General features: G+C 38.2%; 1 protein-coding gene and 1 long non-coding RNA gene across 2 annotated transcripts in view; one reads left to right on the top strand and one right to left on the bottom strand.

Moving 5' to 3' along the window:
• The window catches only part of LOC118354904 (uncharacterized), a 54,590-nt gene that overhangs the window by 35,539 nt on the left and 3,875 nt on the right, over positions 1-15,176 (top strand). Inside the window, exon 2 of the long non-coding RNA XR_004816311.2 lies at positions 11,396-12,458. This is a non-coding gene — a long non-coding RNA (uncharacterized LOC118354904). The remainder of the gene's footprint in view (positions 1-11,395; positions 12,459-15,176) is intronic.
• LOC118354903 (olfactory receptor 143-like) lies at positions 10,302-11,210 on the bottom strand. The gene has a single exon (XM_035717117.1). The coding sequence runs from the start codon at positions 11,205-11,207 to the stop codon at positions 10,302-10,304; it is 906 nt and encodes a 301-aa protein (XP_035573010.1). The 5' UTR covers positions 11,208-11,210.

Genomic DNA, 15,176 nt, shown 5'->3' on the forward strand with positions numbered 1-15,176 from the left:
TTATATCTATAGCACTTTCTAAAAACATCAGTTATATAACTGTTAATTCATCAAATCTTTCATTTACTCAACGACTATTTTTTTGTACTCCTATTTATAGTCTATGTATTGGGGATGAGCAATAAACAAAATAACAACAAAAAGTACTTGGAGGTAACAGTCTACTAGAATATTTTGTTTATATTTGTGTGTATTATTTATAGTGTGACTGCTATGTCTTATCCATTCTTTCCTCATCACACAATATAGTAAGTGCCCAGTTAAGTTTTGCAAATTAAATATACTCAACCTGTTTAAATTTTTCTCTAAAGAACATCTTTTTAAGAAGTTTATGTGTTTTAATAATGAGTTGATATTTTTACACAGGGAGTTATGTAAAATCCATGACTATATGTTTAGGGGCCTAAAAATATGTAAAATATAAATTTTAGGCAAAATTCTTTTTTATCTTGTTTAAACAACATCACTGAGTCACCAGCACAACCTGGTGGCTGTTTGGCTGAACTGCCTGGTTTAATGTTTACAATTTCTCTTGTGAGTTGTCTCCATTCTTGTATTGATGTGGCTTTTCTTTCTTTTTTTTTATTTACTTATTTTTATATTTAAAAATGACATAAGAATTTTATAACTACCGTTATTCAAATTACACAACTTTTTGTTAAACAAATGTAGGTATTTCAAAATACCACATGTACTGGTCCTCTCGTAACAATGTGGCTGGAAGATTTGTCCCTCCTCAAAGTTAATTAATTTTTAGAGGTTAAGAAAAATGTCATGCACTGTTTAATTATAATCCTATTCCCCACAGGAACTTAACATTTTGTGAATTAAAAGCAATTTTTGTTTTACTTACTGGTAACATTTAAAAAAGTTTGTGGGCTTTCTAGGTGATTGAGGCCCATTTAACAGTTTGGGAAAAATATTTTTGTCAGATCCATGATACCTATAATCTGACATGCTGGAGGTGGTCATTCCCTCAAGTGACCACAGCTAGAACTGTCTGGGGAGAAGCTGAATGATTACCAGAAGTGTCTTCAAAGCTATTTCATAGATGGGGTGGTTGCACTAGAATACCTCTAATTCTAAGATTTAAAAACCATTAATGGTACATTAAAATACATAATTTTCAACTGCTTGCACTTACCCTAACTAATGTAGGAATTCAACTCTTATGAAATTTGCTCAAGAATTTCTGGGAGTCTTCAGAAGGATCTTGCTGTGCTCAGGAACCACATCTCCCTGGCAGCACACTACTCTCTCCTGCCACCACCTTCTCCCCTAATCAGAGGATATATTGCTCTTTTTGTTCTTCTCTGAGGAAAAGAACAGCTCCTTGGACTCCTGAGTTTCTGTCACATTTGTCTGTTGCCCCTCGCGCCAGAGCTCAGAGAACAGTCCATGGGAGTAAGACACATTCCCTGAGGCTCTGTTACCAGCTCCTGACACAGAATTCTACTTCCTTCTCCCTCATTTCCCACTTCCCACACACATCTGCTGCTCTGGATGGTGGCCACTTCCATTGCCTTTTTTCTTTTTCACATATCAATGTAAGAAACATTTAAATGAGCATCTATGATGTACTGGGGATACAGCACTGAACTCTACAGATATGGTCCAGGTTCTCTTGGAGCACCCATCCCAACAAATAAATATGGACACAAAATAGGCCAACTCACCATTAATTAGTGAAGCCTACCACTTCATTAAACATTATGAATTTCCATTAGGCTTATCTGGAATCCTGTTTTTTTTTTTTTTTTTTAAGATTTTATTTATTTATCCATGAGGGACAGAGAGAGAGAGAGAGGCAGAGAGAGGCAGAGACACAGGCAGAGGGAGAAGCAGGCTCCATGCAGAGAGCCCGATGTGGGACTCGATCCCGGGTCTCCAGGATCAGGCCCTGGGCTGAAGGTGGCACTAAACCACCGAGCCACCCGGGCTGCCCTGGAATCCTGTTTAAGAAGTATTGACTTTTGGGACCCCAGGGTGGCTCAGTGGTTGAGCATCTACCTTTGCCTCAGGTCATGATCCTAGGGTCCTGGGATCAAGTCCTGCATTGGGCTCCTTGCAGGGAGCCTGCTTCTCCCTCTGCCTGTGTCTCGGCCTCTCTCTGTGTGTCTGTCATGAATAAATACATAAAATCCTAAAAAAGTATTGATTTCACTACCTAGAATAAATAACACAATCTTTACTGAGTTCCTGAATGTTTAGTGAACTCAGAAACTGAACGTTTTGCAGCCTTGGCCTTCCTTTTTTCCTTTATGCCCAAGATTGTACGAAGCTTTGGTTGCTATAAAGCTGGTATAAGTTTCAATCAAATGAATGCTTCCTGGAAAGGAACAATGTGGATGCTTTTGGGAATGGAGAGAATTGGAGAAATGCTCAGGTGCAGAATAAGTAAAAATGGTATCTGAATACAGAAATTGTATTAAGGGGGTTGGGAAGAAGGGTGGATTTTGGCTGTGTTGGGCATGAATGGCCCATACATCCAAAGAGAATGGACACAAAGAGATTAGGGATATTTGATCAATTTTTTTTTGGTTCTAAATATTGAACCAAAACCAAGTTGCTTGAGTGTAACTTTATTTTTATCCATCTAAATTGATGTGGGTCAAAATAAGCCTTTAACACATTTATTTCTACTGGACCCATTTGAATCTTGGGAATCTCTGTTACATTGGGTGGCTCTATTGGTGGGGGGAATTCATTCAGATAGGAACATAACAGACATAGGATGCTCCATAAAAAAAGGTATTAAGGATACATCAACACTTAAGAGAGCTGTTCTAGTATGTAGAACATTAATAGCACTGAAAATGCTCATCTCAAATTAAATTCAAGATAATAATAGAATCAACCTAAACAGGTGATATCTTAAGATTTCAGTTTTAAGAAGAATATAATTTTGGGACGCCTGGGTGGCTCAGCAGTTGAGCGTCTCTGCTTTTGGCTCAGAGCATGATCCTGAGATCCTGGATGAGTTCCGCCCTGGGCTCCCTATGGGGAGCCTGCTTCTCCCTCTACCTATGTCTCTGCCTCTCTCTCTCTTTCTCTCTCTCTGTCTTTCATGAATAAATAAATAAATCTTTAAAAAAAGTATATAATTTAAAAAATTCCTTTACATGTTTTTATGTTTCAGAGATAAAAGCCTATATTCTTTAACTTTTTTAAAAAATTAAGCTTTCAATTTCTATTGTAGAAATTAGTTATAAAAATTTTAAAAACAATGCAGAGAAATCCCTTGTATCTTTTATTCAGTGTCCCCCAAAGGTAACATTTTAAGACTAGTATAATATCACAACCAGGATATTGATAGTGACATAATCCATTGGTTTTGTTCAGATTTTCCCAGTTTCACTTTTACTCGTGTGTGTGTGTGTTTAGTTCTATACAGTTTCATCACGTGTGTAGGCTAGTGCATTCACTTACCACAGTCAAGATACAGAACCACTAATCTGCTCTCTATCACTAAAATTCTTTCATTTTATATAAATGGAATGATACAGTCCATAAAATTTTTTGAGATTGGCTTTTCACTCAGTAAAATATCCTTGAAGTTAATCTAGGTTGCTGCATGTATCTATAGTTCATTCCTTTTTTGCTGATGCATAGTATCCCATGATATGGACAGATAAACACAGTTTAATTGTTCACCTATTGGAAGACACCTGGGTTGTTTCCAATTTTGGGCTATTACAAATAGGGCTGCTATGAACATTTGTGTACAGTTTTTGTCTGAGAATAAATCTTCATTGCTCTGAGATATATGCTCAAGAGTTTAACTGCGGAGTAACTGCAAACGGTAACAAACTTTTTCTAGAGTGATTGTAACATTTCATATTCCCACCAGCAATTTATGAGTGATTCAGTTTTTCTTATTTTTAAAAAAATATTTTATTTATTTATTCATGAGAGACAAAGAGAGAGAGAGAGAGAGAGAGAGAGAGAGAGAGAGGCAGAGACACAGGCAGAGGGAGAAGCAGACTCCATGCAGGGAGCCTGATGTGGGACTTGATCAGGGTCTGGGCTCCAGGACCCCGGGTCTTTAGGATCAGGGCCTGGGCTGAAGGCAGCATTAAACTGCTGAGCTACCCGGGCTGTTCAGTTTTTCTATATCATTGCCAGCATTTGGTGGTGTCACTATTTTTTATTTTAGCCGTTCTGAGAGATTTGTAGTGTTGTTTCATTGTGGTTTTAATTGTGTTTCCCTAATGACATAGAATACCTTTTCATGTGATTATTTGTCACCTGCAGGCCCTTTTTAGTAAAATGTTTAAGTCTTTTTCTAACTTTTTTTTTTTTTTAACTGTTGAGTCCTGAGAGTTGTTTATATATTCTTGATACTACTTCTCTGTCAGATAAATGCTTGCAAATATTTTCCCCTCTGTGGCTTCTTTTTTTAGCCTCTTAATATGGTCTTTGACAGAAATAAAACATTTAATTTTGGTGAGGTTAAATTTACAAGTTTTTCCTTTTATGGATCATCTCTTTGGTGTTAAGTCTCAAACATCTATGTCTAGCCCTAGATTCTGAAAATTTTCTCAAAATCTGTGTTCTTTCAACCAACTATACAAGCTTAACATTTAAAAAAAAGATTTTATTTATTCATGAGAGACACAGAGAGAGGCAGAGACACAGGCAGAGGGAGAAGCAGGCTCCCCGCAGGGAGCCCAATGGGAGACTTCATCCCCGGACTCTGCGATCACATGCTGAGCTGAAGGCAGATGCTCAACTGCTGAGCCACTCAGGCATCCCACAAGCTTAACATTATTAGATTTTTGTCTTGACCTCCAACTTTGTCTATCCTACTTAGGAGACAAAGTTTTAGAAACTGGGGCTAGAAGATCAAAATTTTCTTCCAGGAAGATATTCTTGGTGACCTTAGCTAAGAGTTTTACTCTACTTCTTCAATGGTTGTGAGGAGACTCTAGGAGGCAGGGTAAATCCCACCACAAACTCCATAGTGCAAGCATTCATTATCACTGCTTTCATAGTGAAATCATTCATCTGGTGGTTTTCTTTGCTGGAAGAAGAAGAATCTTTGCAGGATTAATTGTAATCCTGATGATACTTAGCAAAGATCTGGTAAATAAATTTTCTCTCCATTAAAAAGGAACAAAGGAACAGTATTAAAACTACAATGAGATATCACCTCACACCAGTCAGAATGGCTAAAATTAACAACACAGGAAACAACAGATGCTGGCAAGTATGCAGAGAAAAGGGAACCCTCCTTGGGTATTTATCCAAAGGATACAAAAATAGTGATATGAAGAGGCACATGCATCCCAACATTTATAGCAGCATTATCAACAATAACCAAATTATGTAAACAGCCCAAATGTCTACCAACTGACCAATGGATAAAGAAGAGGTAGTATATATAGTCAAGGGAGTATTACTCAGCCACAGAAAAGAATAAAATCTTGCCATTTGCAACAATGTGGATGGAGCTAGAGAGTATTATGCTAAGTGAAAAAAGTCAGAGAAAGACAAATACCATATGATTTTACTCATATGTGGAATTTAAGAAACAAAACAGATAAACAGAGGGGGAAAAGACAGGCAAACCAGGAAATAGATTCTTAACTATAGGAAACAAACAGTGTTGCTGGAGGGGAGGTGGGTGTGGGTTGGGCTAAATGGGCAATAGGGATTAAGGAAAGCACTTGTGATGAGCACTGTGCCTTCAAAAGGTGTTGTGCAAAAGTGATGAGTCACTAAATTCTATACCCGAAAATGATATTACAGTGTATGTTAATTAATTGGAATTTAAATAAAAAATTGGAGAAAGAAAGAAAAGGAACAGTATCAGTCACAGATGAAAAAGGGTCATTTTCCTCTGAGTGAATCCAAATGCACAGCTGCACACATTACTCCTTTTCTTTACATATTGTTCTGTTTGATGTTTTATCACAAAACTCAGGGAAATAGGACATTTTCTTACCAGGTCACAGCCACCATTCTATATCACAGTACGAGTGAGTTCCATGAATATAGGGAACTCAGTTTTGTTCTCTGTTTTATCCCAAGTGCAGCAAATACTATGATGGGTGTTCAGAAAAATCTGTGGAATGACTGAATGAACGAATCAAAAGGATAAACACGAACTATTTCTTTAGGCAACTTAGGAAAGTCTTCACTACAATAGAGATCAGAGCAGTGAATTCACTTAACTCTATTTCTGAATAATAGAGTGAGGGAGAGCACAGGAGTTTCTCAGGCTGGTTACCTTAGAGAGGAAGGAGTCTGTCTATGTTTTCCCAGTTATATACAGTCTCAAGTCCTGAGGTTTGTGTTCTACTGGTTTATCCATATTTGTTTCTGAGCTGAAAATAACTGAGATGGACAATATGGATACCTATGTCCATCCCTCAGGGGCATTAGCCTGAAGTCCTCAGCTCAGTATTTTGTGGGCATATGCATCCTCTTCGACCTGCTACAATGTCCCCCAAACTCCTCTACTGGTGTCCAGCCTTAGTCATGGATATCTGATTGCATTCCAGCCTCTGCTAGGACTGACGAAATCCTCACTCTGAATCCTAGGCCACACCATAGACATCTCCCAGAATTCATTGCTATTAATGTTTTGCTGTATTTCTTTACAATCGTAATTTGTAATTGCCATATTCTCTTCACTGCATGCTTGTGCTTCTCCTGGAATGCATCATGCTCTGTCCCCTTTGGCCCTTTCCTCAAACTGTTCTTCTAGAATACACTCCCCCTGCCATGCTTCCACCTGACTTCTCATCAGACAATGCAAACTTCTCCCTTTGTTTAATTAACTGATTTCCTTCCTGTGTTTTCTTTCTGACTTCTCATCAGACAATGCACATTTCTCCCTTTGTTTAATTAACTGATTTCCTTCCTGTGTTTTCTTTTTAACATTACTTTCTCTGTTAAGCCTCACAATCTCTTAAACCAATCTTATATTCCTGGGCACCATTGTACCTATTATCCTCACTGACTTGGCAGACTCTACTCTAGACTTTTAGCTCTTACAAGACAATAGACAAATTATTCATCACTGTATCAAGATTTCAAGAGTGTTCCGTATATGTAGGCAGCGGTTTCTAGCCTTGGATATACATAGGAGAGGAGTATAGGCCTGAGAGACAATGAACATTATCTGACACATGCTATCTTATGGATTAATTCCCTTTTGTTCTACTTTTAATCTTAAAGAAATGTTGTAGGTTCCAGAGTCCATAGTGAGTGAAATTAATATTATGTTGAATTTAGCCAGGCACCTAAGTGCTATTATATGATCACCAAATATCCTGAAAATTTGTTTTGAATATAGCTTAAACTAGACAATCTGGATACACTAAGTTCTTTTGATCCCATCTTCCCCATAGTTTTTAATAGAAGCAGAATTTGTAACTTATCTCTAATAGCTTTTGGTGGTAAAAAGTCAAATTTGTAGCAAATGATGTTCATGTTATATGAAAGAGGACTCATTATTGGCAAAGCCGATAATGACAGTGCTTTCCTGTTGTGGTATCTGATACCCAGCATTCTAGTAGCCTAAGATTTAGGGCAAGGCAACTGCTAATCTTAATGAGGAAACTGAAATGCAATCAGTTTTTACCAGGGTTCAAGCCAAGCCTGAGGATTATGCAAAATAGCAGAGAAGTCTGTGCTGTTTCTGCGGCTACCCTGAGACAAAATTTTATTTACCATGATGAATTTTCATGTTATAAAAATTCCACAGCCACTTTGCATACACAGCTAATTTATTTACTTGATTTTATTATCTTCTACTGACAAAGGCATAGGTTGCATTTTGGAGATAGGTTTTTAATTGCACATATATAATAAATAGTACAATACAACTCTATTTCATTTTAGTTTCTGAAGTAAAATTGTATGTTTTTCCTCATTTATATTGTAACCTAACCAAACAGTTCCTTTTTTTGTTTCAAAGGAAATCCAAGTTCTTCAGGAGAAACAGGTATTTTGTAAATGGGGAGCGCTGGTTACCTAGAACATTAGCCAATTTGAAAGACACATGTATTATAACAGAAAGAATTGCATTTCTGTCTGTTGTATCCAATTAGACTCTTTTTTCAGTCTTGAAGAGTTATAGCCATGCGTTTAAAGAAAGCTAATTTTCATGGGAGAAAATTACTGTTTTTATTAACATAGTTTTTAATTTGGCTTAGAGAAAAATTCGTATCTAATAATTTCACAAACTTATTTCATAAATATTTATTTTTCCAGATTCTACGCTAACTATGCATAGGAGAAAAAAGAAAGACTAAGTGGTCAAATTCTATTTGATTAGACAGAGATGTCAACAAAATAAGGACAGTCTGATATATATACGTACATCTGTATATAATATAGATTTTTTTTATCTCCAATGCTTTTATAACAGAAGTCAGATTAAATTGATTTTTTCTAAATATTTTATTTATTTACTCATGAGAGACACATAGAGAGAAGCAGAGATATAGACAGGGAGAGGCAGGCTCCTCACAGGGAGCCCAATGTAAGACTCTATCCTTGGACCTGGGATCATGTGCTGGGCTGAAGGCAGATGCTCAACCACTGAGTCACCCAGGAGTCCCCAGATTAATTTGATTTAAATTAATTATGTTCATTTCTCTCAGTTCCCAACTGGTATTAACATATGCCATACTTTTAAGCTAATGCTTGCGATCCCTTTGACTAAGCATAAATATCTCACAGATACTACTGAGGCTTTGTTGAGCTTACCACAGTCCCTGATACAGCATGTAAGGGAGTGTCTTTCTTTGGCCCCACTGAGAATCACTGAGGAAAGTAAATTAGTGTTGTATCTCTGTAATCACACAAAACAAGAAATTTGGTAGAATACAATTTTCGATATTTTGTATTATGAAAAGACTACATTTTTTCTTTTTCCAAATGTAAAATAAAATTAGTTGTCTCCTTCAGTCATGCCTCATCAGTATTATACTACATAATTATAAAAATTCATATCAAACATTTCTAGAAGCATAAATTAAAGCCTTTATGGACCATTCTTCCACTTACAGGGACTTCAGGCTAAAGGTGTCATTTGTACCCTCACTTCCAGGTGAATTCTAAAATAATTCTCCAGATTTTTTATTTCCCTTCTCTTATATTTCCTATTTTTTCCCCTTTCCACCCTGAGAAGCAACATGATAACATGGAAAGAATACAGGATTTGTTGTTAGATGAATCAGGTACATATCTGGGCTTTTTGCTCTGAGCTAATTGTGTGATCTTGAGCTGAATTTCTGAATCTTGGATTCTCTGTCTCTAAAACAGGGTATTCAGAAGTGCATTATGATAACATTTGAAAAGACACAACTCCCATTAAGAACCCCACAAATGTTCATTCTGTCTCCTCCAAAGTGAACATTACAAATGGAAAGCATGAAGCCCTCCATGACAAGGGTCTTCTCATTCTTGTTTGTATGTCTTGAACAGAACAAGAAAGGCTATCAACCTTTGCAAAGGGGGAATGCTTTCTGTGCATGTGGACAGAGAAGCCTCATGTTAAACCTGACACTTTATTTTGTGGCCAACAACAATCACTAAAGCTGTGAAATTTGTTTGGTTCCTTATATGTCTCAAAATATTTTTTGAGAATTATGAAAACATTGGGAGAAAAAAGGTGATCAGAAGACAGGACAGTAGCAATCTTTTTTCTAGTATATCGGACAATTTGCTCAATACTACGAAACCTAGCCATGATTCTCAAGAAATGCCTGTGATTTTCACCATGGGTGGTTTTGAAAGTGGGCAGGTTGGTGAACCCCACTCATTCTTTGCCATCCGCAGAAATAAAAATTTTTAGAAAGCAAAGGCTCAATCTTCCTCATTTGTGGGTTAGGAAATCTCGGTATAGAAACAAAGACTAAAAGGACTCTGAAATTCTGGAAAATTTATAACTTATACAGTAAAAATTCCCCAAAAGCTGAAAACCAGAAGGGCCATATGTGATTGTTTTTAGGGAAAACAAAGAGGGATGACCTCATCAGACAGCTTTCTAGTGTAATGTTTGTTTATGTATGAAAAGTCCATGGAAAGAGGCAAAATGGGAGGTGGTCTAAAAAGAAGTAGGAATTAGGCTGCGTATCTGGAGCACACTGTTAAGAATAAAGCTCAGTTCAGTATTGGACTGAGAATAACCACAAGATTCAATAATGATTGCAGGTTTAATTGACATGTTTACAGAGAAGTAAGTACTTAAAGCAAAAATCTCATTCTGAAGAAAATTATGGGGACATGCACACACACACACAGCATACACACATTCCCTAACAACCCAGCAACACTCATTGTGCTTAATTTGCAATTCTTTTCAGAGTTTTTTTCAGAGCACATTTGACATCCTTGTTCCTTAGACTATAGATAAAAGGGTTCAACATGGGTACTATATTTGTGTAAAATACTGAGAAGAATTTCCCCTGGCCCATAGAACCAGAAGGAGAGGTCTTGAGATGTGTGAACAGCCCAGATCCATAGAATAGACCAACAGTTACTATGTGGGAGCCACAGGTGCTGAAGGTTTTGGACCAACCCAGAGCTGATGAGATGTGGAGGACACTGGACAGGATCAAAACATAAGAAATGAAAATAAAGGAGCTGGATATTATGACAACTGTGATCACAATAATGGAATCCACCAGCTCACTGGCATAGGTGCTGCTGCAGGAGAGCTGGTAGAGGGGGAAGATGTCACACATGTAATGGTTGATGATGTTGGAATCACAGAAGGACAATCTGACCATGTACCCCATTACATAAGAACCAAACATCAGCAGAGAACAGACCTGAGGGGACATGGTGACCGTGTACACCAGGAGCTGACAGATGGCCACATAGCGATCATAGGCCATGGCTGTCAACACATAGCACTCAGAATGGGCAAAGAAACAGGAAAAAACCAGCTGAGTCATGCATTCTGTAAAGGAGATGATATTCTTCTCTGACACAAAGTTCATCAGCATTTTAGGTGTAATGACCAAAGACTGGCAGAGATCTATGAAGGATAAGTTGAAGGTGAAAAAGTACATGGGAGTGTGCAAGTGAGAATTCAGGCAAATTAGATTAATGAAGCTCAAATTTCCTACCACAGTGACCACATAGTTCAGTAAAAAGAGGAAGAAAAGGGGTAACTGGAGCTGAGATTGATCTGTAAATCCTACCAGGATGAATTCAGTCACTGAAGACTCATTTTCCATAGCCATATTCTGCAGGGGTGTGATCTGTGAGGAAATGAGAGAAGTGTCACATCAGGAAGGGACTCAGATGCTTTGCTTCTCGAGTAAGGCCTTGTTCTGTGGGGGCTGTGGGGACAGCATCCTGAAAGAAGAGCCAGGGCAGACTCTCCATCTTTAACTTTCTTTTCTTGTTTATCCTTTTCTTCTGTTTTCAGATCTCAACTGTAACTCCTCACCTCCCCTGGACTAACACAATCCGGGATGAAGTCTTTTAGAATGGATACCAAAAGTGATGATCGCATGTGAGAGATAAGGAAGCAGTATTTTGAAGAGATGAATAGGCTGGTCAAGGTCATGCAGGTAGAGAATAGAGGAGCCAACAGTTGTACTTGGGACCACTTCCTATGAAAATACCTGAAGACAGCAAAGTCACTGTGATACCCACAATATCCACTACTCAATCCACTCTCTCCCTCTTATCTTTTAGAAAATTAGTACCTGGTTTAGTGAAAGTACTAAGAGGTAAAAAGGCTCAAAGAGATTATGTAACTTGTCTAAGATCACACATATAATAACTGGAGGAATTTGAATTCCACTATTGTTGTGAACTTCTCCTATTCATTCCCTTTATCCAATCTTTTTTTAAAAATATTTTTTATTTATTCATGAGAGACACAGAATGAGAGAGAGAGAGAGAGAGAGAGAGAGAGGCAGAGGGAGAAGCAGACCCCACACAGGGAGCCCGACGTGGGACTCGATCCCAGGACTTCAGAATCATGCTCCGGGGCTGAAGGCAGGCGCTCAACCCCTGAGCCACCCAGGGATCCCCCCCTTTATCCAATCTTACCTCAAAATCACAATGAACTGTTTAAGGATGACAAATGACTTCCCCACACTTCACCACTGCTGTAGCTGTGGGAATGAAAACATCAGAACAGAAGGACTCAGCTGCCCAACTTCCGTCCGCCTGGAGACCTCACTACTGCCAGACTTCTAAGCGTTCTTTTCCTTTCACTTCCCTTCAGACAAAGGCTCTGAAAATGGAGAAGCCAATATTCCTTCTGTTTGTGGATTTGCATAAAATATCTTCAGGGCAAAGCAAATGTATCAACTCGTATCTCCAAACCATCAGCAGGCTAATATTGTGGATTTATCTTATTCTCTCTGGATCTCAGCAACTTATTCAGAAGCTTGGAAAATAAGGCTCATTTAGCATCAAAGTTTGATCAGGGTCCTGAGGGAAGAAATTACTGAGCCTGTGTTTACAATCCTTTGACAGTAAGTTAATATAGGTTCCTTTGGGACTCAATGTTCTCCAAGCATCAGTTCATAATAAAAACTTTGGATCCTCTGTGCAGGGGGGGAGTAACCTCCTTTATGTTCCCAGTTATCCTAGAGCTCATGCTCAATTATAAAAGAGGAGTGAGTGTTCAGGGGCAGAGCCATTGCCATTCCCAACACTTTTTTTTTCATTGTTCTGTGATTGGTATAGAATTATGTCATAACTTTATATTATCCATCTTTTGGTGTCTTTTGTACCTATAGAGAAATATTAAAAGAATGAGCTGTGTGTGTGGGTGTCTGGGTGGCTCAGTTGGTTGAGCATGTAACTCTTGGTTTCAGCTCAAGTCATGATCTCAGGGTTGTGAAATTGAGCCCCATGTCGGGCTCCATGCTCAGTACAGAGTCTGCTTGAGAGATTATCTCTCCTTCTTCCTACCCCCACTCTTCCCTCAGCTTGTTCTCTCTCTCTCTCAAATAAATAAATAACATATATATATATATATGTTTTTTTTTTTTTTTTTTTAAAGAATGAGCTCTGGAGTCAGTCAAGCTTGAATTTAAATTCCTCCACTTACTATGTGTGTGATCTTGGTCTAATTAATCATTCTGAGCTTATTTTACCTCATCTACATTGTAAGTTTAGTAAAAGTTTCTAGTTATATTGCTTTGAGGATTAAATGCCTCATAATCTCTAGCACATTTAGCACACTGCTTGGCATATGGTTAAGTGCTAAGTAAGTATTAGTTTTCCTTCTTCTTTATCCTCGTCTCTATCTATACATGGACCTCTTGCCCAAGTTCCCAATTCTGTACCCAAGTGTTTACTAGACATCTCCACTAAATTGAATTCAGCAAATTCAGCATTTCCTTGTGGTCCCATAACCGTTTATCTTCCTGCTATCCTTTTCTAAGTTAACGGCACTATCCTTAACCTAGTTAGGTAATCTAGAAATGGGTTGTCATTCTGGACTCCTCCTTCCCGCTACATTGGCATCTGATCTTCAAAGTTTACATATTTCCATTTCCTTAAAATCCCTGGTTTCTAACTTCCTCTTCACTGGACTGCCTTTGAGCCTCAAAGTCTGGAACACTCTAAGGTTCCTTAACCTGGGGTCCTACCATCACCCATTATATTAGCTTTTTCTTGTGTCGTAAATTACCATAAACTTAGTGACTTAAAAGAACACCCATTTATTAGTCATAGTTCTGTAGGTTAGAAGTTTGGTAGAGAATGTGATGCTGGTTTCTCTGCCCAGGTTGAAATCAGGTATAGGCAGGACTACAGGACTACATTCCCTTCTGGAGGCTCTGGGGAAGAATGTTTCCAAGCTCATTCAGGCTATTGGCAGAATTCAGCTCCCTGAGGTCTCTATCCCCTTGCTGGCTCTATGCTAGGGGTCACTCTCAGCTTCTAGACACTGCCTGCATTCCTTCTGTAGCCCCCTTGTCTTCAGTCGAGCAATAAACAACATGTGAATCCTTTTTGTGCTTTAACTCTTTGACTTCCCTTTCTGCCACTAGCTTGAGAAAAAACTCTCTGCCTTTAAAACGTTTGCGTTATTAGGTTAGGCCTACCCTAATAATCGCCCTATTTTAAGGTCAGCTGTACATATAGCACAGCACTAGAGTGCTATCTCATTATATTTACAGGTTCCCCTCACACTCAAAGGAGAGAGGATCATACAAGGGAAAAAATCATTGGGGAGTCATGTTTTAGAATTCTACCGACCACAACCATCTTCTTTGGAAATCTATTCACACATTTTATATAGAATTATGTGTAGAGAATGCAATGTTCCCTTGCTTAAAACCCTTTCACTTCTTTCCCAACACAAGTGAAACCTCTCATCCTGTCATTGAAAGCTCTTTAGAGTTTCCTTCCTAATTGCATCCATAGCTTTATCTCCCATGTCTCCACTTCTTGAATTGTACTCTCCAGTAATACTGATGTTCCTTTCTTACATTTTGATGATTTTTTGGCTTCTATTGTTTCATCTGCCTGAAGTGCCTTCTCCCTTCTTCCTCACTTGTATACAACTTACTCATTCTCTAAGACTCAGTCCTGTCCTCATTTCTGATAAAACATCTCTTCTGATCTCTTCCCCTGTCCCTACTCTCAGCAGATGTGCTTTCTCTGTATGCTGCTGAGGTATCTCGTGCATGCTCCCACTTATGCACAACAAGCTTACCCATGTATCTTCATTACACGTAGACTGTACCCTCCTAGAGGGTGAGGATTCAATCCCACTCATTTTCATCCAAGCTACTATGAAAAGACTTTTTCCTTCCTTCTCCCTCTCTTCCTCCCATCTTTAATTCCATATTTATTTTATTTTTTATTTTTATTTTTATTTTTTAATTCCATATTTCTAAATAACACGCAGTTGCTTCTCAACTTGTTAGTATTAGGCTTTGTCAACTGACTTTAAGTTTGGGAAATGAGATTTAGTCAGTTTTCACTTTCCATCATCACAAATACACTTCTCAGTGTTTTCATTTTCCCAATAGTAATTTTTTTAGTTAGATCAATATTCAGTATTTACATGACTTATAAGGATGTACATGCTCCGCATATCTTTTTTAAAAAAGATTTTATTTATTTATTTGAGAGAGAGAGGGAGCATGCACACAATTGGGGGGAGGGGCAAAGAGAGAAGGAGGAGCAGGCTCCCTGCTCAGTTCAATTCCAGGACCTCAAGATCATGACCAGCA

The sequence above is a fragment of the Canis lupus genome, chromosome 5, assembly GCF_003254725.2.
Source record: "Canis lupus dingo isolate Sandy chromosome 5, ASM325472v2, whole genome shotgun sequence".
In the NCBI taxonomy this organism is placed as follows: domain Eukaryota; kingdom Metazoa; phylum Chordata; class Mammalia; order Carnivora; family Canidae; genus Canis; species Canis lupus.